General features: G+C 46.4%; 1 protein-coding gene across 6 annotated transcripts in view; it reads left to right on the top strand.

Annotated features, from left to right (window-relative positions):
- Window positions 1–25,225, top strand: part of TTLL5 (tubulin tyrosine ligase like 5) — a 52,207-nt gene that overhangs the window by 6,078 nt on the left and 20,904 nt on the right. For all 6 annotated transcript variants that reach the window (XR_012234499.1, XM_073587599.1, XM_073587598.1 and 3 more), the window contains exons 2-18: window positions 12,275–12,381; window positions 14,973–15,055; window positions 15,134–15,240; window positions 15,522–15,652; window positions 15,736–15,818; window positions 17,151–17,220; window positions 17,384–17,468; window positions 17,590–17,691; window positions 17,765–17,856; window positions 18,881–18,988; window positions 19,061–19,142; window positions 19,224–19,285; window positions 19,364–19,425; window positions 19,509–19,604; window positions 19,832–19,923; window positions 19,999–20,061; window positions 20,132–20,241. Coding sequence is in view for 5 of the 6 variants with exons in the window: in XM_073587599.1 (XP_073443700.1) it covers window positions 12,275–12,381; window positions 14,973–15,055; window positions 15,134–15,240; window positions 15,522–15,652; window positions 15,736–15,818; window positions 17,151–17,220; window positions 17,384–17,468; window positions 17,590–17,691; window positions 17,765–17,856; window positions 18,881–18,988; window positions 19,061–19,142; window positions 19,224–19,285; window positions 19,364–19,425; window positions 19,509–19,604; window positions 19,832–19,923; window positions 19,999–20,061; window positions 20,132–20,241 (1,535 nt within the window). In the remaining variant the exon portion in view is untranslated. The remainder of the gene's footprint in view (window positions 1–12,274; window positions 12,382–14,972; window positions 15,056–15,133; window positions 15,241–15,521; window positions 15,653–15,735; window positions 15,819–17,150; window positions 17,221–17,383; window positions 17,469–17,589; window positions 17,692–17,764; window positions 17,857–18,880; window positions 18,989–19,060; window positions 19,143–19,223; window positions 19,286–19,363; window positions 19,426–19,508; window positions 19,605–19,831; window positions 19,924–19,998; window positions 20,062–20,131; window positions 20,242–25,225) is intronic.

The raw sequence follows: 25,225 nt of genomic DNA, 5'->3' as shown, positions 1-25,225 counted from the left end.
GAGGTCTGACCAAAGAGGAGTAGAGGGAAATAATTACTTCACGTGATCTAGACTGTATGCTTCTGTTAATACATCCTAGAATTGCATTTGCCTTTTTTGCTGCTGCATCACACTGTTGACTCATATTCAGTCTGTGATCTATTAGTATACCCAAGTCTTTTTCACATGTGCTGTCACTTAGCCCTATTCCTCCCATTCTATATATGCTTTTTTCATTTTTATTGCCCAGATGTAGTACTTTGCATTTCTCCCTGTTAAAAACCATTCTGTTAGTTGCTGCCCACTTCTCCAGTTTATTTAAATCTTTTTGAATCCTCTCTCTCTCTTCTCTAGTATTAGCTATCCCTCCTAGCTTTGTGTCATCAGCAAATTTGATCAGTTTACCCTCAATTCCTTCATCTAAATCGTTGATAAAGATGTTGAACAATACAGGGCCCAGGACAGAGCCCTGTGGTACCCCACTTGAGACATTCTTCCAACTGGATGTGCAGCCATTTACGACCACTCTTTGGGTCCGATCACTAAGCCAGTTATGAATCCACCTAACAGTTGCCTTGTCCATTCCATACTTAGTCATTTTTTCAATAAGGATTGTATGAGAGACTTTGTCAAATGCTTTGCTGAAGTCAAGATATACTATATCTACAGCATTTCCTTGATCCACCCAATCAGTAATACCATCATAGAAGGAAATTAAATTAGTCTGACATGACTTATTAGTTACAAACCCATGCTGACTCTGTTTAATCACTTCATTCTTATCCAGGTATTGACATACATGTTGTTTAATAATTTGTTCAAAGTTCTTTCCTGGTATAGAAGTCAGACTCACCGGCCTATAGTTGCCTGGGTCCACCTTCTTCCCCTTTTTGAAGATAGGAACAACATTTGCTCTTCTCCAGTCTTCTGGCACTTCTCCTGTTCTCCAAGAATTTTCAAAGATTATGGAGAGGGGTTGAAAAATTTCTTCTGCTATCTCCTTCAGTACTCTGGGGTGTAATTCATCTGGACCTGGAGACTTGAATACATTTAGGTTAGCTAAGTGTTTCCTCACTATCTTTCTGTTTATAGATATCCTGGATTCTTCTATTCCCTTAATAGGACAGTGAATAACAGTTGATGTTACATTTCCTTTCTGAGAGAAAACAGATGCAAAATAGGAATTTAAAAGTTCAGCCTTCTCAACATCCTGTCTTACCATTTCATTATTTTCATCCTGTAAAAATCCTATAGCATCTTTGACTTTTCTTTTACTTTTGACATATCCCCAAAATCCTTTATTATTGCTTTTGACATCTCTTGCAAGCCTCAATTCATTTTCAGCTTTAGCTTATCTGATTTGTGCCTTGCAGGTTCTGCAGACAGCATTATATTCTTCTTTAGATATGCCTCCTTCTTTCCATTTTATAAACATTTTTTGCTTCCTTTTTAGCATGTGCTTAAGTTCTGTGTTCATCCATCCTGGTTTCCTTAAATGCTTCCTATTGTTCCCTCTTTTCGGAATTGTTAACAACTGTGCTTTGAGAATTTCATTTTTCAAGATTTCCCATCCTTCCTGGACATTTTTGTCTTTAAGGATATCCAGCCATTGGATCCCTCCAATTCTCTTTCTGAATCCCTTAAATTCTGCCTTTCTGAAATCTAACCTTGACGTCTGAGTCTTCACAGGTCTTCCGCCTCTAGTTATCCAAAATTCTAAAATAGCATGGTCGCTACCTCCTAGGGTCCCAGCCACTTTTACCTCCTCAACCATTTCCTCCCTGTTTATAAGGATTAGATCCAAGGTAGCAGTTCCCCTTGTTTTCTCCTTTACCTTTTGGAAGATAAAGTTGTCAGCAAGAGAGGATAAGAATTTCCTTGACCTGTTAGTTTTGCCTGAGAGAGATTCCCAACAAATGTCTGGATAGTTGAAATCTCCCATGACAACTATGTCATATTTTTTTGGAGAACTTGGCCATTTGATGCATAAAGCGTTCATCCATATCTTCAGCTCAGATTATCCAGAGACCCAAAAGGGTGCGGGCACTACTAAATCCCATACTCCCCCCCCCAATTCAGCTACTGCAGGCCCGTCTGACGACGACTCCATGGCTGAAAGGATTATACGGGTAATGGACCAAAAATTCGAAGCCATGTCCTGAAAGTTTTCAGTTGACTTAGACGCGAACTTTCAAAAATATTGCGAGAAGGTGGACAAAATTGAAAAACAACTTTCAAAGCATGAGGACAGATTGAGTAAACTGGAAAACAGATCTAACATCAGTTTCAGCGAGCTCGACCGCCTCACCTTGGAAATGAAGGATCTCCGTTTTAAATTGGCGGATCTCGAGGACCGGAGTCGCCGGAATAATCTAAAGTTGAGGGGCACTCCGGAAACGGTAGCTCAAGAGAAATTGTCAAGTCACATCAAAGCCATTTTTAAGCAAGCTCTGCCTGATCTGTCGGATTTGGACCTAACTATTGATAGAGCACATCGACTGCCCAGACCTCCAAGGATCTCCCCGGACTTGCCAAGAGATACCATCATAAAAGTACATTTCTTTAAGACAAAAGAAATGATCCTCAACTACCTAAAGAACCAAAAATCTTTCCCCACACCAAATGAAGAAGTAAAGGCCTTCCCTGATTTCTCGAAAGCAACCTTAGACGGCCGAAGATAATTTAGAACTGTCACGAACGTTCTCCGGGACAAAGGGATAGCCTACAAATGGGGCTTCCCACTAAAGTTACTGATCACTCATCGAGGGAAGACTTTTCCAGTCTTATCGGTTGAAGAAGGGATGAGCTTCATCAGGTCATTGGACTGCAACTAGTCGGAATGTGGCTGAAAGGAACTTATCTCATATTGTTCCCCTGGATATAAGGCAGCCTCTGCTTTAACCGTTTCAGGAGGTCCTATCCTTTTTTCCCGTCCACTTTTATTAACCTCCTTTGTCTTTCAGGTAGTTCTTTAAGACCTGCCTGCGTTGGACTTGTTCGCAATTGTTTAACATTTCATTAAGTTTCTTTTCAGTATCATATCTGTGTTTCCTAGTTTAGTTTACCGCTGAAGACGCGGATCTCAAGAAGGTTGGTTTCAGTGCAATTTCCTTTTCAGGTTTATCTCAACTAAGGCCTATTTGCCTGTTTCTGCTTTGTCAGAGCGATTAATATGAGTCTTAAAATTTGCTCCTATAATATCAGAGGGCTTAATAGCCCTCAAAAGAGACACACTCTATGGAGAGAGTTATTAAAATCAAAGGTAGACATTGCTTGCATCCAAGAAACTAAATTTTTGGCAGGCAACCACCCCTACTTCAAACACCGTAGCTTTCCTCATATTTTTGAGGCCTGCAATTCTAGTAAGAGAGCGGGGGTGGTTACCTTGATTAAAAAGAGTATACCCTTTGAGGCTATTGAGGAATATGGTGATGACAAGGGAAGGTTTCACATCTTAATCTGCACAATCAATGGTCAAACATGTACACTAGTGAACCTGTACGCACCAAATAAGAGTCAAACTAGATTCTTAACTAAGTTGATGAAAAAGGTCACCGAGGTGCAGAGAGGGACTCTTATACTGCTGGGCGACTTTAATGTCACTCCTAATAATGTGTTGGACTCTTCCTCTGTCTCCAGACCGTCCTCGGACAACCTAAATTGGTGGCTGGATAGAAGTGAACTGTACGATACTTTCAGATGCCTGAATTCTAGTTCAAGGGAATTCACTCACTTCTCTGCAGTTCACCAATCAGCATCGAGGATAGACCTGATTGTGGCAGATATTTTCTCTATTGAGAAATTCAAAAAAGTATACATAGGAGACAGAATGATATCGGATCACTCACCAGTGTATGGTGAGATCTTCATTGGGCCTGCACTTAAAAACGTAAAAATGTGGAAATGTAACTCCACCATCACGCACGATCCCTTACACAAGGTCACAATTCAAAAAGCAATAGATGATTACTTCACAGAGAATACACCAGACTTCACCAACCCATCTACTAACTGGTGTGCCCATAAGGCAGTCATCAGGGGTATCTTAATAAGTATTTCCTCTAGAATCAAGAAAGAGAACAGGGATAAAATTAATAAATTACAGAAATCGATTCGTAATCTGGAACAATCCCTTCTAGTCTGTCCCAGTCCATCTACCGAGAACCAAAATAAATTAGCCAAATTAAGACAGGAGTTGAGGAACCTGCTCTATGCACCCTATGAAGCGGCACTTAACTCCTCCAAATTTAAATTTTACTCCTCCATAAATAAACCCACAAGATACATGGCCAATAGACTCAAAAGACTAAGAACCCAAAATACCATTAACAGAATTTCCTCCATCACAGGTAATAATGTCCTATCTCATCCCCAAGACATTGTGAATGAATTTTCTAAATATTACACTAAACTTTACAATCTAAACTCGGACCCCTCATCTCTCCCTCCAAATGAAGCCGACATTAAATCATACCTTGCTAATATTGATCTGCCATCTTTGTCAGTTGATGACTTGAACTCCTTATCTGCACCGTTCAATACCATGGAAGTAGAAGGCGTTATTAATCAGCTCGATCTCCATAAATCTCCAGGGCCAGACGGTTATAATAATGCTTACTATAAGGCCTTCTGCACCAGTTTGTCTCCACATCTGGTGAAAATGTTCAATTACGCTTCAGTAATAGGCTCCTTCCCCCCAGAGATGCTAGAAGCTTCAATAACATTAATTCCTAAACAATCAGGCGATCCAAAATTGGTTGGCAGCTATAGGCCGATTTCCCTCATAAACACCGATATAAAAATCTTCTCTAAAGTACTAGCAAATAGACTGAGCCTCATTTTACATAAACTAGTGGCAAATGATCAGATGGGATTCATTAAAGGTAGACAACCGGCGGACGCCACGAGGAGGGCATTGGATTCCATTAAACTTATTAATTCTACTAAGACCCCAACCGTTCTCATTTCGCTCGACGCCGAGAAGGCATTCGATCGTATCGACTGGTACTTTCTCAGGCAGGCCCTAATTAAATTTGGATTTGACAAACACTTAATCACCACCTTCATGTCACTTTACAAAGGTCCAACGGCAAAAATTGTTAGCAATAACCATGTCTCAGACATTTTTGCTATAAATAATGGCACGAGACAGGGCTGTCCCCTTTCACCACTGCTATTTAATCTTGCATTAGAACCCCTAGTAGAACACATTAGAACAAATCCCAAAATTACCGGTCTTAGTACGATTAACCGCCAACACAAGATTAGCCTCTTCGCGGATGATATTATCCTGACTCTTACTAACCCCGTTACATCCACTACAGAAGCCCTAAAGGAATTGGAAATATTTTCTTCCCTTTCAAATTTCAAAATAAATGGCCCCAAATCCAATATCCTACCTATCCACGTCAACTCTGAAGATACTAACCTGTTAAAAGCAACAACATCACTTAACTGGTGTTATGACGAGTTTCTTTACCTCGGAGTCATTATCAATAAAAATTTGGCTAAGACAGTTAAATCTAACATGAAGACTATAACTGATTCAATTATTAGGGATAGTGCCGTCTTCAAAGACAGAGGCTTGACTTGGTGGGGAAGAACTTTGGCAGTCAAACTGTTTACCCTGCCAAAAATTTTATACATTTTGAGATGTATTCCACTACCTATCTCTACGCCATGTTTGACAAATATTCAGTCCCAGGTGAATAATATAGTTTGGAACAATAAGAAATCCCGAACCGACACTAGAACTCTGTTTAAGAGTAAACCACATGGTGGTCTAAGCCTTCCTAACATCACTGCCCAGTACCATACACGTTTGTTAAAGCAAAGTGCTCCGTGGCTTTCAGATCTTCCTGCTCCCGCATGGCTGGATCTTGAAATTGAAATCAATAAAGGTAAACACCCTAAACTCCTGATCAATAAAGCCATTTCCAATCTCCCGACCTGCGAACAGTCACATCCGTTATTCCAAGCAATTACTTCGGCTTGGTACAAAATAGCTAGAATTGACAGTCGTAGCCAGAAACGGTCTACGTTACATAAAGTACCTATAGCCTTTATTTACTCTTTCCTGGGTCTTACCGCACGCTATCAATGGGCCGACTTTAACATCCGAACATTGGGAGATATCTCGGGGGGTCCTAACCTTTTAAGTTTCAGCTCTATTAAAACTGTATTCAAAGTACCATCCTCCGCCTTCCACGAATACATGTTATTAAAAGAATACGCAAAGACGTTTCTTAACAAGAAACCGAGATTTTCAGAGGCGTCCTTAAAGATTATGACCAACCCAATGCACCGGATCTTTTGGGGACATAAGTTTATTTATAATTGCTTTAATAAAGATTCATCTGTAACTAAGAGTTCTTATATGAATGCTTGGGAGAAATCCCTCAGCCTTTCTGTCTCCTCAGAGGAGTGGGAAGATGCTTTTACGTTTTCCAACAATGCCACAATTTCTATGCCCCTTCTGGAGTCGCACTTCAAAGTGTGCTCCAGATGGTACTACACACCATCTAGATTGGCTCATATGAACTCTTCAAATTCTCCACTTTGCTGGAGAACATGCGGTTTCAGGGGGGACCTGTTACATGTTTTCTGGAGCTGTCCTACAGTGATGGCTTTCTGGTCTGAGATTTCCTCTACCATTATTTCTAAACTCACAGGTTTTACATTTACTCTATCACCTCAATTGGCCTTACTTTCTCTGGATACCAAATGCTTAGATAGAACTCTGCAATCTATTGTCCTACACATTTGTTTGGTGGCTAAGAACTGTATTGCCTTTCATTGGAAAAGCCCCACCTTACCCAATTCTAGTTTCATAATCAAATTACTCTCTCAACACAGAGCACTGGAACTTAAATTTGCTTTATCTAATAATAGTTTTGGTAAGTTTTACCAGAAATGGTCTAGGTGGGACCATGCCTTTCCACCCTCACTAGTCTAAATAGATCTAATAACCAGATTTTAGGCCTATGATATGTTATGTCGTTGCACTGTCTCTTCTGATCCGTGTATCTTTATGACTTTATGATACTGCTATTTGTCAAGGGATGATTCCCTTGCTTTTCAGGCTAAAATGTTGCTAGCCTTTAACTATATGTTATGTTATGTATGTTCTGTTTTGAGTTCTCCTTCCCCTTTCCTTCCCTCTTTCCTCGTTCCTTCCCCCCCTCCCTGCCCTTCCTTCTCCGTCCCTCCCTACACTTTAAATTTAAAAACCCAATAAACTGTTGGAAAAGAAAGTTGATTGTACCAACTTCTCTAGGGAGAGAAGCACACTCAATATAAATGATGAAAGTAATAATATCGCCAAATGTAATGGTGAGAATTACCTCTGCTGTTTCTCCATCTGCCATAGGCTTTCTGAGTTTACTCTGCATTCTACCAGCTCTACCGTCTCCTAGTGTATCCTCACCCATCCCCTGTAGACTGTGAGCCCTCGTGGGCAGGGTCCTCTTTCTTTCTGTACTTGGGTGCGTCTTCTATTGCTCATGTTTATTGTACTTGTCTATACTTACCCCCTTTTCACATTTAAAGCGCCATGGAATAAATGGCGCTATAAAAATGTATTATAATAATAATAATAATTCTACAGTGGAAATCTTCCCTCTAAAAGGTTCTATGTCATGCACTTCTAGTTTTGTCATTTATGTTCTCATCTGTTCCTGTCACAACTTATATGTAGGCAGAACCACTCAGCCCCTTCACGGAAGACTTAATTCCCATCGATCCAATATTTTGAAGGGTTTCCTTAAACATGGTTTATCACGGCACTGCACTATTAAGCACAATAAAGAGTACAAACAACTAAAATTCCCCCGTATTCTCACAATAGAATACAGCAGTTAAACCAAAAATAGAATTTTTTGGCTTTATAAGCTGAACACCCTTGTCCCCAATGGGTTAAATGAGATTACCATTGTCTTTTTATGAACAATCCATTAATTTTTAAGTATTTTGTATTAATAGTTTCTTACTCACGTGACCCTTATTTTTCCGGTGATCCATCCATCACACCCACTGGTTGTTAATCGGCTGCTCTGCCGTTTGGTGTTTCCCTTTTTTCCCTCCTTCGTCCATGCCATTTCACCTCCTAGATCGAACCTTCATGTCAACCACGGCATGGCATGTCTGAAACGTCAGTCCAGCTCCAGAGCGCAATGCTGCAGCGGTCCTATGATCGCATCCTTGGTGTATATGATCTGTGTCCACGTATATTTTATAATGTGTATATATATTTTATATTTCTGTCCCTACATTTACCTCCTCCTGTTTTCTCGTGTTTTCCCCCTTTCACATCCCACATCTAATTCACTGAACACTCCGCATTAATGTTTCAGCAACAAGTCCTCACTCCCCTAGTTAATTCCTAGAGTGTGTACAGAAAGTATTCAGCCGAGCTGTCAGTAACTTCATCCCAGACACCCTGAGGGGTGGAAATGTGACAAAATGTAGAAATTTTTGCAAATTTATTAAAAAAGAACTGATTCCTGCAGTGTGCAGGAGCTGGGTCTCTCCGACCTTTTTTCAGGCGCCTAAGCACTGCAGTACTTTGCTCTGCCCTCAACAGGGCAGAGAAGTACGCATGCACAGAAGGGCGATGGCGGGGCTCTATGAAGCAGGAAGGCGTCGCCGCAAGAAAATGGGAGGACCCGGACCTACGACACCCATCGGACTGGACCACACCAGACTGCCCCCCTGGTATAATAAAACTTATTTTTCTTATCTTGCAGGTCGGATCGGGGGTTTATCTACAGAATTACAGAATGCTGTAGATAAACCCTGAAAGTCGGTAGCTGCATCTTATAGCGGCCAAAACAGCTGACAGGTTCCCTTTAACCTGTTGAGAATAAATGTTTTTAAAGAATAAAGCTGACATCCTGCATCTTTCAGCAGTGCAGGTTTTACATGTATTTTACTCCACTGCTTGAATCTCTTCCTAGGTCCACGAACCCATGTTCTACTGCAGCTGATTTAAGATGTTGCCCATGTTGCTATTTTGCAACACCATTAGGCGAGTTAGCACCCCATTGGTTTCTCACCGTTTTTACCAGTTAAGACCCTATTTCGCTTTTGTTTCTTTTCTTGTTTTCTACGCTACTGCTGTCAGTGATTAACAGCGGCATTTAACAGTTTAACAACCACAGATGGAGCTCTACTCCACCTGCGGCTGTTAAGAGGCAGATGATGGATAAATACTATAGCCATCATCTGCTGGGTGGGATTGCGGGCTCGGTACGTCATTTGTCGGTAAGGGGTTACGGTCTGTATTGACATAGGTCCCAATTCATCATTTGCACTTGTTTTAAGTAACTTCCTTAATTGTTTAAGTCATTGCTGTTATTATTTTGCTCTAAATTTTAAAAAATGACATTTTCTGCACAATAAAAAATGTTTTCTATTTTTGTCCTTTACCTTATTTGCACTTTTTTAGAGCAAAAAAAATCACATGATTGTTTAAAATGTTGCACACAATGAAATCAGGCTCATAACAAGTATGTGGTGCTTAAAGGGGTTAAAAAATTGGTTAACTCAATGATAACACTGTTCTAGATATTTTCAAAAGTCGCTTGAAGATGGCTTCATACAAGTTTGCTCCTCGGTACCTTGGACCATTCAGGATACCCAGGCAAATCACCAGGTGTCCTATAAGCTTCAGCTTCCACACAATCTTCGAATCCTAAATGCCTTGCATGCTTTGCTCTTGAAACAAGTAGTCCTATATCGGTTCTACAAGGTCTGTACTCCTGCCCCTGTGTTTGTTGTGGAGGTACTTTGGACGTGTTCGAGGTTAAGGACGTTTTGGGCTCTTAAGAATGTCTGAGGGAGGATCTTCTATTTGGTTGACTGGAGAGGTTTGGGAGCCTGCTGAGAACATCCATGCCCCTGACTTTCTTGAAAAGTTCCTCCAATTGTTCTGGCCAAATAAGGAGGGGGCATTGTCATGACAGTGATTCCTGGACCTCTCCTTCGTTGCTATGTTCAATGGCCAGTTTCTCCTAATATCTGGCTGTACCACTGAGTCTACACCTGCATATGGCTTCCATCTGGCTTTTAATGTGGGTGCTTTGGCTGGTCTGTGCAGGTATTTAACCCTCCTGTGTCCTGCAGAGGTTAGCTTCCCCGGCCTATCCCTTGCTAGCAGGGTGTCACGGGGTTACCGCGACAGAACAGAGCCAGAGAACCGCAGTGTCTTGTGACTCCTGCGTTGCCGCTGAGAAGAAGCACTTCTCCGGCGTATTAAGGGTGTTTGTTTCTTTCAGCAGGACAGGGGTTAATAGGTCTTGTGGAAATCCCTGCTTTCAGCTGTGCTTGGTTAACCACTCCTCTCTCCTATAAAAACTAGGTCCACTGGCCAGATCTTTGTCTGAGATAGCATTTGCTTCAAGGATCTGGAGAGAGAGAGAGAGAGGAGCTGGTGTTAGGAGTGCTGGAGGAGTTTGTGCGACTACTGTGTGGTTTGTACGCTTGGAGATTCCTCATCCATTCCTGCTTTGTTTTCTTCCCCCATCCTTCACACCCTGGTGTATACCTCTGTTTGCTTGTGAGAGTATTATTTGTGAGTGGAATTTTCTTTTACCCTTGTCTCGTTTCCCCTGTCTGTCGGGTTGGTGTACTTCGGTACACAGTAGCGCTTCTCTTCCCCGGGAGGGGGGAGGGGGACAGACGCAGGGCTAAAGCTAGGAGACAGGGCTAGGGCGAAGGCCCCGGCATCCTCGCCATCTGAGGTATCCAGGGGAACAGGGCGAGTTAGGGTGCCCCCTAGTGTCAGGGCCAGGAAAGGTGCCCCTGGTCCCAGGTTACTCGCCAGCCCAATCGTGACACAGGGCCTTTATTAGATATCTCCTCCTACCTCTCTCCACCCAAATGTTGGTTCCTAGTCTGCAAGTCCATGTTTATTCTTGCATCAGTGTTTCACTTCCAGTTTCTGACCCAGCAAGTCATCTCATCCTGCCTGACTGCTCCGCTTCTGACCTCCAGTTTCGTTTACTGATCCTGTGCTTCCTTCCCCAACACCGGACCGCCTGACTACGCCTCTGTTTTGCCCCTCTGCACCTGGTACCGTACCTTTGACCTTTTGGTCAACTGTGCCGCAGACCTGGTGACTGCCTTGGAGTGGTACCTGGTGACTACCGGTGGCCAAGGCTATCCTTACCAGGCATTTCTGAGTCCCCGAGATCACCAGTGCGCTCTTTATTTTGCACAATGTACCAAACTTGATTTGGCCATTCCTAAATCTGATCTGTCTGATGGATTTCTTTTTTTTCAGTGCTCCTTTGATGTGAGCCCCCTCAAATTAAAATGGAGTGTCACTCTTTAAGCCCAGATTAATTATAGAACTGGATTTGGGATATGTTTTGGTAAACGGCTGAAATGCCAAAACCTGTGTCATCATCCAAATATTTCTGAACCTAACTATACATGTATATGTATGTATTGTAGGAAAGCAGGTAGGATAGTTAAATCCTAACACTACAGGTCCCTGGGACTAGCTCAGCTGTGTGTGAGTAGCCAGGGTGTGTATTGTTTCGTTAGTGCCTGGACAAGGCCAGGATTTTGCAAGGTCAGTGATGAGCAACCTGTGGAAATAAACGTCACATTGTTTTGACGCAAGAATCCAGTACCTTTGTGAACGCTGCCTACTGCTGAGCATTAATCCATACAGTGTATGTACCATATATATTTAGCCAGAATTTGTTTCATGGAACAGTTGCTGCCAAAAATGAAACCTACTTGAAAACAAGAACAAGAGTTAAGAAAACATAAGAACTGAAGAGCAGAACAATGTCATGAGGAGTCACAATGTGAATATTCGACTGTAACAGAAGCAAATTGAATGGCCATAGAGTTGCACAATAATAAGGGTGTGCAGAAGTAGTGACACACGGTGGAGGGTCTGGTGGGAGTGTGGCTGAATTTCAGCAAATGGAGTTGAAGATTTGGTTAGGTGTCTTCAATGCCGAGAAATCCCGGAGATACTTCTACATCCATGTGATACCATCAGGAGGCGTCTGATTGGCGGTCACTGGATACTGATGACTAAGGCAACAGGCGGTCACCGGTTACTGATGATGGAGGTGATGGTCAGTGGATACTGATGACGGAGGCGACGGGCGGTCACTGGATACTGATGATATGGACAACAGACTTTACATTTCTGTGATTTTAAATTTCTCTTCAGTCCCTTTTCGCAATTTGTTACTTGATAAAGATAAACTATTAACCCTTCTATATACTGTATAGTTTAAGGCAGAGGCTGTATATGATCTCTCTTCCTTCGCAGGGAGGCCTCCTGTATCTCGTGGAGCAGAGGGCCGCACAGAGTCCCCGTGCTGGTGTTTCATGCAGAAGCAATTCTGTCCCAGGAGTCATGGCTACGCACGGTGGGGGGTGAGTTAGGCGGCTGACAGACCTCTGTATCTGCTTCTCCCTGGAGGGGGTGTCTGGGTGATTAGGGTGGCAGGTTGTCCCTTGTATCTTTTCCTCCTTGTGGTCAGGGTGAGTAGGATGCCAAACTGACCCCTGTATCTGCTTCTCCCTGGAGTCTGGATGATTAGGGTGGAAAACATCCCCATGTATCTTCTCCTCCCTGGGGACAGAGTGAGTAGGTTAGCAGACTGATCCTTGTATTTTCTTCTACCTGAAGTCTTTGTGAGTAGGACGACAGACTGGTTCCTGTATCTTTTCCTCGCTGGGGTCGAGGGGATTAGGACAGTAGACTTCCTCCCTGGGGTTTGGGTGAGTAGGGCGGCAGACTGCCCCCTTGTTTCTGCTCCTCCCTGGTGTGTGGGTGAGTAGGGCGGCAGGCTGGCCCCTGTCTCTGCTCCTGCCTGGGGACTGGGTGAGTAGGACGGCAGACTGATGCCTGTATTTTCTCCTACCCGAAGTCTTTGTGAGTAGGACGCCAGACTGTCCCCTGTATCTTCTCCTTGGGGTTGAGGTGAGTAGAGCAGCAGGTTGACTCCTGTATATGCTTCTCCCTGGGGTCGGAGTGATTAGGGCGATAGACTGACCCATGTATCTTCTCCTCCCTGCTCTCTGGGTAGGTAGGATGGCAAACTGACCACTGTATCTGCTCCTTCCTGGGGTTTTGGTGATTAGGGTGACAAACTGACCCATGTATCTTCTCTTCCCTGTGGTCGGGGTGATTAGGACAGCAGACTGATCACTGTATTTTCTCTTACCTGAGGTCTGGGTGATTAGGGCGGCAGACTGTCCCCTGTATCTGCTCCTCCCTGCGGTCGGGGTGAGTAGGACTGCAAACTGACCCCTGTATTTTCTCCTACCTGGGGGTCAGGGTGAGTAGGACGGCTCACTAATCCCCTTTTTTTTTTTTTTTTTTTTTTTTTTTACCTGAGGTCTGGGTGAGTAGGACAGCAGACTGTCCCCTGTATCTGCTCCTCCCTGGGTTCTGGGTGAGTAGGGCAGCAAACTGTCCCCTGTATCTGCTCCTCCCTGGGGTCGGGATGAGTAGGGCGGCAGACTCTCCCCTGTATCTTCTCCTCCCTGGGTTCGTGGGGAGTACGACGGCAGAATGACCCCTATATTTTCTCCATCCTGGGGTCTGCGTGAGTAAGATGACTGACTGACCCCTGTATTTTCTCCTCCATGGGATCTGGGTGATTAGGATGGCAGACTGTCCACTGTGTCTTCTTCTCCCTGGGGTTGGGGTGAGTAGGGCGGCAGACTGTCCCCTGTAATCTGCTCCTTCTTGAGGTTTGGGTGAGTAGGACAGCAAACTGGCCCCTGTATCTGCTCCTCCCTGGGGTCTGGGTGATCTGGATGGCAGACTGGCCCCCCCGTATCTTCTCCCAGAGGTTGGGATGATGAGGATGGCAGACTGAACCCTGGATTTCCTTCTCCTTGGAGTCTGGGTAATTAGGGTGGCAGACTGTCCCCTGTATCTTCTCCTCCCTTGGGTCAAGGGGATTAGGGTGGCAGACTGTTCCCTGTATCTTCTCCTCCCTTGGGTCGAGGGGATTAGGATGGCAGACTGTCCCTTGTGTCTGCTCCTCCCTGGGATCTGAGTGAGTAGGGCGGCAGACTGACCCCTGTATTTTCTCCTCCCTGGGGTCGGGGTGATTATGGCAGCAGACTGACCCCTGGGGACTGGATGAGTAGGACAGCACGCTGTATTTTCTTCTCCCTGGGGTCTGGGTTAGTAGGACGGCAGACTGTCCCCTGTTTCTGCTCCTCCCTGCAGTCTGGGTGAGTAGGACAGCTAACTGGCCCCTGTATCTGCTCCTCCCTGGGGTCTGGGTTAGTAGGATGGCAGACTGTCCCCTGTTTCTTCTCCTCCCTGCAGTCTGGGTGAGTAGGACAGCTAACTGGCCCCTGTATCTGCTCCTCCCTGGGGTCTGGGTTAGTAGGATGGCAGACTGTCTCCTGTATCTGCTCCTCCCTGAAGTCTGGGTGAGTAGGACAGCTAACTGGCCCCTGTATCTGCTTCTCCCTGGGGGCTGGGTGAGTAGGATGGCAGACTGTTCCCTGCATCTGCTCCTCCTTGGGGTCTGGGTGAGTAGGACAGCAAACTGTCCGCTGTGTCTGCTCCTCTGGGTGATCTGGGCGGCAGACTGGCCCCTATATCTTCTCCCAGGGGTTGATGTGAGTAGGATGGCAGGCTGACCCCTGGATTTTCTTGTCCTTTGGGTCTGGGTGATTAGGGTGGCAGACTGTCCCCTGTATCTTCTCCTCCTTTGGGTCCGGGTGATTAGGGTGGCAGACTGTCCCCTGTATCTTCTCCTCCCTTGGGTCGAGGGGATTAGGGTGGCAGACTGTCTCCTGTATCTTCTCCCTTGGGTCGAGGGGATTAGGGTGGCAGACTGTCCCCTGTATCTTCTCCTCCCTGGGGTCGAGGGGATTAGGATGGCAGACTGTCCCCTGTATCTACTCCTCTCAGAGGTAAGAGAGATTAGGACGGCAGTCTGAACAATGGGGTCTGTTTTGGTGTGTTACGTTTGTTTTTGCCTTTGCCCCGGCAGAACGTTATCACCTGTCTTACAAGATGGTTCGCACAGATAGCCGCCTGGTCCGCAGCATTCTCTCTGCACATGGCTTTCAGGAGGTGAGCCCCAGCACCATTCTTTGAGTTTTATGTGTGGCCTCCTCCCTTTACACCACTAACATCACTCCACTCTTCTAGGTCAACGCAAAGAGCAATGACTTCAACCTGATGTGGACAGGGTCACACATAAAGCCACATCTGATGCGCTCCCTGACTGGCTTCCAGAGGGTTAACCATTTCCCCAGGTACAGAGGTGGGCTGGGAGGCCACAGTTTGGTTCAGAGTCCTCTGGCTGGGGAGGTCCATGGAAGAGAACGGGCCGGTATTGAAGATGTGATCTCAGTCATCCTCCTCTTTTGTTTGCTTAGTGCAGCATACCCCTCAGTTGTCGGCAGCTTTGACCACAGAATAGGCCCCTGTAACATTTCTCTCTCTGTGGGGACATCTTTGAACTGGGGCCCTGCAAATATCCTGCCCTAATGTCCTCCCAAGGCCCCACATTGTTCAGGTTGCTTCTGTGATGCAGGTCGTATGAACTCACTCGAAAGGATCGACTCTACAAGAATGTGCAGCGCATGCAGCAGACGCATGGAGTGCGCAACTTCAACCTCCTACCCCAGACCTTCCTGCTACCAGCAGAGTACCAGGATTTCTGCGGTACGTGCCCAGTGAGCACGGGAGAGGAGGGATCCATATCTCGGCCAGTTACATGGCCAATCACAGATTGTGTTCTTCCACAGACTCCTTCTCAAAGGATCGTGGACCCTGGATTGTCAAGCCGGTGGCGTCATCTCGTGGTCGTGGTGTTTATCTAGTGAACTCTGTATGCACTTGCATCCTCTCCTCCACTCCCCCATTGCCCTGCTGTTGGCCTCTCTCCCCTCCTCGGGGCTTGCTGTCGGCCTCCCTCCCATCCTTGGGGGTCTCTGTCGGCCTCTCTCCCCTCCTCCTCGGGGCTCGCTGTCGGCCTCTCTCCCCTCCTCCTCGGGGCTCGCTGTCGGCCTCTCTCCCCTCCTCCTCGGGGCTCGCTGTCGGCCTCTCTCCCCTCCTCCTCGGGGCTCGCTGTCGGCCTCTCTCCCCTCCTCCTCGGGGCTCGCTGTCGGCCTCTCTCCCCTCCTCCTCGGGGCTCGCTGTCGGCCGCTCTCCCCTCCTCCTCGGGGCTCGCTGTCGGCCCCTCTCCCCTCCTCCTCGGGGCTCGATGTCGGCCCCTCTCCCCTCCTCCTCGGGGCTCGATGTCGGCCCCTCTCCCCTCCTCCTCGGGGCTCGCTGTCGGCCCCTCTCCCCTCCTCCTCGGGGCTCGCTGTCGGCCCCTCTCCCCTCCTCCTCGGGGCTCGCTGTCGGCCCCTCTCCCCTCCTCCTCGGGGCTCGATGTCGGCCCCTCTCCCCTCCTCCTCGGGGCTCGCTGTCGGCCCCTCTCCCCTCCTCCTCGGGGCTCGCTGTCGGCCCCTCTCCCCTCCTCCTCGGGGCTCGCTGTCGGCCCCTCTCCCCTCCTCCTCGGGGCTCCCCTTCTCCTCTGGGCTTCCTTTTGGCCTTACCCCCATCTTCTCGGGGCTTGCTGTTGAACCCTCATCTTTGGGGCTTGTTTTCGGCCCCTCATCGGGGCTTGCTGTCTGCCCCTCCTCTTCGGGGCTCGCTGACGGCCCCTCCCCCTCCTCCTCTGGGCTTCCTTTCGGCCTCACCCCCATTTTCTCGGGGCTTGCTGTTGACCCCTCCTTTTTGGGCCTCGCTTTCGGCCCCTCCTCATCAGGGCTTGCTGTCTGCCCCTCCTCTTCGGGGCTCGCTGACGGCCCATCCTCTTCGCGGCTCGCTGTCAGTCTCTCCCCCTTCTTCTTCGGGGCTCGCTGTCGGCCTTTCCCCCTTCCTTGGGGCTCCCTATCGGCCTCTCCCCCTTCTTCCTCGGTGCTAGCTGTTGGCTTCTCCCCCTTTATCCTCTGGGCTCGCTTTCGGCCTCTCCTCCTCGGGGCTCGCTGTGTTCTTCTCCCCCCTTCTTCCTTGGGTCCCGCTGTCAGACTTTTCCCCCTCCTCCTCCGGGCTCGCTGTCGGCCTCTCCTCACTCCTCCTCGGGGCTCACTGTCAGCTTCTCCCCCCTACTCTTCGGGGCTCGGCCTCCTCTCCCCATCCGTTTGGGGTGTCATTAGGCTCTCTTCTCTTGCAGCCATCTCAGGTCAGTATGGAGGAGAATCTCTTGGTGTCTCGTTATATCAGTAACCCTCTGTTGATCGATGGTGAGTCTCTTCTGATATGTCGTTTTGTGATCAGGAGCTCCACTCCGCACTGATTAATTACAAAGCGTGTTACTCCAGAGCAGCTCTTTTTATTTGCTGAGGAGAAAGGTAAATAGAGGGTCATCAGGTATGTGGGTTACAAAATGCTGCAATTTTTCTGTAGGGTTCAAGTTTGATGTCCGCTTGTATGTACTGATCACCTCCTACGATCCGCTTGTTATCTACCTGTATGAAGAAGGGCTCACCAGGTAAGTGATCTATATCCTAAATCTGTTAAGTTGCACCCCTGGCCCTCTCCACCCCCTCACCACCACCCGCGCACCCGTTTCACCCGGCACTTCGGTATTCTCTTCTCCTTCACACCCTCAGGTTTGCTACGGTGCGATATGATCGAGCTGCTAAGAATATAAAGAACCAGTTTATGCATCTGACAAACTACAGTGTGAATAAGAGGAGTGCAGACTATGTGAGGTACAAGGTGCTGCAGGCGGTAACTAAGGATATCCCAGAAAGAGGTCTTTTATACATTGTCTTATCATATTAGTTGCGATGACCCTGAAGTGGAGGATTATGGGAACAAATGGAGTATGAGTGCCATGCTACGTTATGTGAAGCAGGAAGGGAAGGACACAGCTGGTAAGATAGAGATGCCTCCTACCCATCATATTGTCATCCTGGCCCACACATGATGGGTGTGAATGCACAATAATTCACCAATCCACTATCTCACTCCTTTTCTGTTATTCCTTGCATTCTTTCTTGCTTTTCCATTCTATGTGACTCCTCCCGTTTTCTATGACTTCAGTCTCTTTACCCTATTCCCCCTTCTTTCTGTGAAGCCTCATCTTGTCCTTTGCTCCTCCTCCTTTCTGTTTCTTCTTCCCCTTCCTGTGACTCCTCCCTGTCCCCATCGAATCTACCATTCTGTCACTCTTCCCACTTGCTGTAAATCCTCTCTCTGTGCTATGGTCCTTCCTCTTTGTTACCCCTCCCCATTAGGTGACTTTTTGCGACTCCACCCTCTCCTCTGGTCCTTCCCCTTTATGTGATTGTTCCCTTTCTCATCCCTCTTTCTGTGACTCCTTCCCCCTTCTGTGTCATCTCCCTGTCCTTATCTCCTCCTTCTTTCTGTGCTACTTCCTTATCCCAGTTTTCTCCCTCTTTCAGTGACTCTGCTCACTGTTATGTGACTCCTCCCACTTTCTATCACTCCTTTCCCTGTCCTCTGGTTCTTCCTTTCTGTCATTCCTGCCCACGTTCTGTGACTCCTCCCTGTCCCCATCGTATCCCCCATTCTGTCACTCCTCCCACTTTCTGTCACTCCTTCCTGTCCCCATCTCCTTCCTATTTCTATGATTCCTCCCCTTCTGTGATTCCTCCCTCTTTCTGAGATTCCTCCCCTTTTGGTGTCTGCTCCCTGCCAGTATCTCATCCTTTCTGTGATGCCTCTCTGTCCCAGTCTACTTCCTCTTTCAGTCTTGCGGCACACTGTCTTGTGACTTCTTCCCCTGCTTCTCCCCTTGTTCTGTGACTCCTCCCTGTCCCAGTCTCCTCCCTCTTTCAATGACTTCTCCCCTTTGTGTGACACCTCCCTACACCACTTGGTAATGTCCCTCTCCCTGTGTGCCTCTCATAGCTGTAATGTCCTTGTACTTCGCAGCGCTCATGTCTCAGGTGGAAGATCTCATCATTAAGACGGTCATCTCGGGGGAACTTCCGATAGCCACAGCCTGCAAGTCCTTCCAGGTGCACAGGGGGAACTGCTTTGGTGAGTCCGGTGCAGTGAGAGCAGCACCCCCTGGTGCATAGTGATGTACTGACCTTTCTTCTGCTTTTGCAGAGCTTTATGGTTTTGATGTGCTGATTGATGGAAATCTTAGACCTTGGCTCCTAGAAGTTAATTTGTCTCCATCTCTGGCTTGGTAAGATGCCCCTCCACCCCTGGCACCACCCCACACCCCCTCTGGCACCCACGTGACTTATTCATCCATATCTGCCGGCAGTGACGCCCCTCTGGACATGAAGGTGAAGGCCAGTATGGTTTCTGACATGCTGACCTTGATAGGTGAGTATGATGGATATACTGCAGGTATCGGTCGAAGACCATGCTTTTAATGACAGGTCTTCTCTGTGGTCTCTGTAGGTCTGGAGTGTCAGGACCCTCAGCAAGGAACGGGACATGAGAAGCGTGTCCTCAGGCCACAGGTTAGCTCCTATGGTAGCCACCATTAATAGACTTCTTTTCTCATTGAGGACACTGAAGTGATGGGTTCTTTGTCACTCGGCAGCGCCCCCTGTCAGCCAGCGACATTGACACCAAGCTGCAACTTGGAAGCAGAGAGAAGACTGGAAGAAGCGGGGTCCTGGGTCTGTCCACGGAGGAGGTCTGTCCACTTCTATCCACGCGCTGCGTGGGTGGTCTTCAGAACCCTGTAGTGCACCACTTTAGTAAAGCCCTCACCCATTCTGCTGCACCCTGTATGTAGATTGTGAGTTCTTGAACTGAGGTGATGTCACAGTAATAACACAGGCCATGTACACTAAAGATCCCAATACCCAAGATGCCGGCTCTGTGCCATTTACCGTCTGACACTCAGCTTCATGTGTCCAGGTAAAAATCTTGCGTAGGCTGCAGGATGAGGAAGTGAGACGTGGCGGTTTTGTTCGCATATTTCCTAGATACGATACTTGGGCACTGTACGGGTAAGTCCTCTATACAATGAGGCAGATTTATTGTCCCTTTGCGCCTTTTTCTGATTCCTTACCATGTTCACATAGCTCCTTCCTAGAACACAAGACATCCATGAATTACATGCTGTCCACCCACCTCTTCTCCAGCAAGTAGGTATAAGCTCCACTGCCTGTGCCAATAATGTAGCCTGTCATGTCATCGTCCTTTCATCTGCCGCAGAACAGTTACAAATGATCCCCGACTGACGCTAAACGCAGCTTTGTATGAACGAAAACTGATTTCATTACAACTGCGCAGGGCCAAGAGGCATGGGCGAGCACGTAGAGCAGGTATAATGTCTGTAGTGTGGGTCTATATTTTGACTGGCTGTGTTTGCTCCTCCTGCCCCCCCCCCCCCCCACCAATTCTTCTTATTAACGGCACATGTTCCTCACTCTCCACACCAATTCCTATGATTGGCTGCTTGTGCTCCTCCAGTTCCCCAGCGCCTCCTGTGATGTGCTGCGGTGCTCCTCCAGTTCTCTAGGACCTCCTGTGATGCTGCACGTGCTTCCCAAGTTGTCCAGAACCACCTCTAATTGGCTGTGCGTTCTTCTCCAGTTCCCCAGCACCTCCTGTGCTTGGCTGTGGGTGCTCCTCCAGTTCTCCAGGACCTCCTGTGATTGACTGCACGTGCTTCTCCAGGACCTCCTACGATTGACTGTGCGTGCTTTCCCACTCCCCATCAATTCCTACAATGGGACAAATAAGTATGTGGTCCCTTGCTGATTTTCAATGTTCGCCCACTGACAAAACATGAAAGAGTCTATAATTTTAAGGGTAGGTTAATTTTAACATTGAGAGATAGAATATCAAAAATAAAATCCACAAAATCATATTGTATAAATTATATAACTGTGTTTGCATTTTGCAGTGAGAAGCATTTGATCCCGCTGGCAAACAAGACTTAATACTTGTTGACAAGCACAGCAGTTAGACTTTTTTTGTAGTTGATGATGAGTTTTGCGTACACGTCAGGAGGAATTTTGGTCCACTCATCTTTGCAGATGATCTCAAAATCATTAAGATTTTGAGGCTGTAGCTTGGCAACTCGGAGTTTTGTCTCCCTCCATAAGTTTTCTATGGGATTAAGGTCTGGAGACTGGCTAGACCACGCCATGACCTTAATGTGCTTCTTTTTGAGCCACTTCTTTGTTGCCTTGGCTGTATGTTTTTGGTTATTGTCTTGCTGGAAGACCCATTTTTAATGTCCTGATGGAAGGAAGGAGGTTGCCACTAAGGATTTTGTGGTACATGGCTCCATCCATTCTCCCATTGATGCGGTGAAGTAGTCCTGTGCCCTTAGCAGAGAAACACCCCCAAAACATAATGTTTCCACCTCCATGCTTGACGGTGTTCTTTGGGTCATAGGCAGCATTTCTCTTCCAACAAACTCGGCGAGTTGAGTTAATGCCAAAGAGCTCAATTTTTGTCTCATCTAACCACAGCACCTTCTCTCAATCACTCACAGAATCATCCATATGTTCATTGGCCAACTTCAGACGGGCCTTCACATGTGCCTTCTTGAGCAGGGGAGACCTTGCGGGCACTGCAGGATTTTAAACCTTTACGACGTAATGTGTTACCAATGGTTTTCTTGGTGACTGCTGTCCCAGCTGCCTTGATATCATTAACAAGTTTCCCTCCGTGTAGTTTTAGGCTGATTTTCTCCCCTTCATGCGCATATTCATGACTTTAATGAGTGGTACCACGTGACCGCTGAAGGAAGGAAGGGAGACTGGGAGAAGCGGGGAGGCTGCAGAGAACACGCCAGGAGGGGGTAAGTATGATCTGACACCCCCACTCCCCCTCCACCGCCGACCCCCTGACGTATATGACTCGTGTATAAACCGAAAGGGGGACTTTCAGCCCAAAACATGGGCTGAAAATCTCGGCTTATACGCGAGTATATACGGTAATAATACCATGGGGATTGTTGAGCCCCGGCCAGAGTAATCCATGTAGGATGTAATGTTCGGAGGTCTGGATCAGAGAACACGCAGGTTCTTTCCGCTGAACGATAAAATCCGTTCTCTTATTCTACATCAATGGAATAGACCAGAGAGGAAAGGCTCCTTACCTCCGGCCTTCAAAAGAAGGTACCCTCTCGAGGAGTCTGCCTCGTCTTCGTGGGATAAAGTCCTGAAGCTGGATGCGGCAGTCGCTAAGGCATCTAGGAAAGCCTCGCTACCATTTGAGGACATGGGGAAATCTAAAGGACCTGCTGGATAAGAAGGCAGATACCTTTCTACTTCGTCCGGTAGTGGCAGCTACCTGTACAGCCAGGTCTTTAATGGTCTGGCTGGACCAGTTAGAGATACAGTTAAAGGACAAGGCATCCAGAGAGAGTATCCTGACTACTCTTCCCATGATGCAGGGAGCTGCAGCCTTTCTATCAGACGCGTCAGCGGACTCTGTCAGGTTAGTCGCAAGAGCCGCAGCCCTTTCTATTGCAGCTTGAAGGGCTTTGTGGCTAAAGTGTTGGCCAGGAAAGATCCAGGCCAGGTTGAAGCTTTGCGCCATCCCTTGTGAAGGGAAACACTTTTTCGGACCAGTGTTGGACGAACTCCTGGAAAAGGCGGGGGACAATAAAAAGAAGCTTCCTAACCTGTCGGGCCCTTCCTACTGACTTTCCTTCAACAGAAGTTTCAGCCGTAGAAAGTCTTCCAGGGATAAAGGCAGATGGGACAACAGGAAAAGGAAAAGTAGAGGATACATGTTTGGCTCCTCCCGGGATCACAGGAAACCACCCCAATGACTGCTGGCCCAGGTAGGGGGAAGGCTGTCTGCCTTCTACCCAGCCTGGTCAAAAATATCAAATAGCAGATGTATCCATAGTCTGATCAGATCAGGACTAAGGTTGGAGTTCCGGTCAATAGCACAGGACAAAGTTATGATAACTCCCACTCATTCTTCAACAGTGGAGTAGCAGGCCCTGGAGTCAAAAGTCCTGGAACTATGGCACAAGGTGGTCTTGGTGGAGGTTCCTGTGACAGAAAGAGGTAGGGGGTTCTACTCCTCTTCCTGGTTAAAAAAACCGTCCGGTTCCTTTCGGACCATTATTAATCTCAGAGTTCTGAACAAATTTCTGGTGGTGCGTTCCTTTAAGATGGAGTCTGTTACATCGGCAATAAAGTTGTTCTTCAAAGATTGGTTTATGGTAGTATTGGATCTTAAGGATGCATACTACCACATACCTATACATGCAAAACCAAAGGAAAAAACAATGTATGCATATACCCTAATAAAAATAAATAAGTAAAAAAGCAAGTGCATTAAATAACATAGGGTACTTATTAAACACTATTTTGATCAAAAAAGTATAAAGCTGTCCCACCACGACAAGGTGTACCCATTTGAGACAGTAACTACACTAACGGTTAAAACCTACCTAGTGTGAATAGTAGCAGAGTCTCTGGGTCCCAAACGGACACCCAGCTTCAGAGGGACTAAATAAACTACACAGCTCAGTAGAATGGAGGCCACACCCTATTTGTACTGAATACAAAAATGCTGAAGAAAAAACAAAAAACTGAACTGAAGTAGAATTGAATGACATGCATGATGTAAAAGCATGTTCACATTGGCCATAAAAGCAAGCAAAACCAAAGGAAAAAACAATGTATGCATATACCCTAATAAAAATAAATAAGTAAAAAAGCAAGTGCATTAAATAACATTGGGTACTTAGTAAACACTATTTTGATCAAAAAAGTATAAAGCTGTCCCACCACGACAAGGTGTACCCATTTGAGACAGTAACTACACTAACGGTTAAAACCTACCTAGTGTGAATAGTAGCAGAGTCTCTGGGTCCCAAACGGACACCCAGCTTCAGAGGGACTAAATAAACTACACAGCTCAGTAGAATGGAGGCCACACCCTATTTGTACTGAATACAAAAATGCTGAAGAAAAAACTGAACTGAAGTAGAATTGAATGACATGCATGATGTAAAAGCATGTTCACATTGGCCATAAAAGCAAGCAAAACCAAAGGAAAAAACAATGTATGCATATACCCTAATAAAAATAAATAAGTAGAAAAGCAAGTGCATTAAATAACATAGGGTACTTAGTAAACACTATTTTGATCAAAAAAGTATAAAGCTGTCCCACCACGACAAGGTGTACCCATTTGAGACAGTAACTACACTAACGGTTAAAACCTACCTAGTGTGAATAGTAGCAGAGTCTCTGGGTCCCAAACGGACACCCAGCTTCAGAGGGACTAAATAAACTACACAGCTCAGTAGAATGGAGGCCACACCCTATTTGTACTGAATACAAAAATGCTGAAGAAAAAACAAAAAACTGAACTGAAGTAGAATTGAATGACATGCATGATGTAAAAGCATGTTCACATTGGCCATAAAAGCAAGCAAAACCAAAGGAAAAAACAATGTATGCATATACCCTAATAAAAATAAATAAGTAAAAAAGCAAGTGCATTAAATAACATAGGGTACTTAGTAAACACTATTTTGATCAAAAAAGTATAAAGCTGTCCCACCACGACAAGGTGTACCCATTTGAGACAGTAACTACACTAACGGTTAAAACCTACAACAAAACTGAAGGTGGCCGCGCTTATAGCGCTGTGTAATGAATATAACACCCAAACTGAAAATAGCAGTCAAACTTTAAAAACAGGCATTACTCACTGTTGCGAAGGCTAATTATAGCTGATCATGTCGCTCTTGTATTCACAATTGTTGAAAAGAAAAAATCTCTGAACTAAAGCAAAAGCAGGGAGCGTCCTCCCGTTTGCAAAAAAGACACAGCTCCCCGCAGGAGAGCGCGTCCCCCTGGGCGGCAGACAGCCACGGCCGATGGCGCCGCCGAACAGTAGCGTGGTGAGCAGGGGGCGTGACTGGCGGGGGGCGTGAATTGTGGGTGGTGACGTCACCGTGCAAGTACCAATCCTGACGCGTTTCGGGGAAGCCGTCCCCCTTCCTCAAAGGTATGGATCATACACTGCCACCCACACTCTATATACCCTCGCCTCCACAAGGAAAAGACGCACACTTAACCCATTATGTGGCGCAACCTCCTTAAACTAAATACTGCACAAATAAAAAACTAAACTTTATTCAAACAAAAAACTGATGAATGGGACAATTAAATACAAAATGCTAAAATCAATTATAAAAAGAAGGAATAAAAATGCAAATGGATATAGAACAAACTCCACCCCCCAAAATATTTCAATTGGTGGTTATAATTCCAACAATAAATAATGAATGATATCCAAAGGGACAGTCCTTATCTACAA

Source organism: Dendrobates tinctorius, unplaced genomic scaffold (genome assembly GCF_039654945.1).
Source record: "Dendrobates tinctorius isolate UK_male_01 unplaced genomic scaffold, ASM3965494v1 ptg000010l, whole genome shotgun sequence".
NCBI classification, from domain to species: Eukaryota; Metazoa; Chordata; class Amphibia; order Anura; family Dendrobatidae; genus Dendrobates; species Dendrobates tinctorius.
This window is presented reverse-complemented; position numbering and strand designations above follow the sequence as displayed.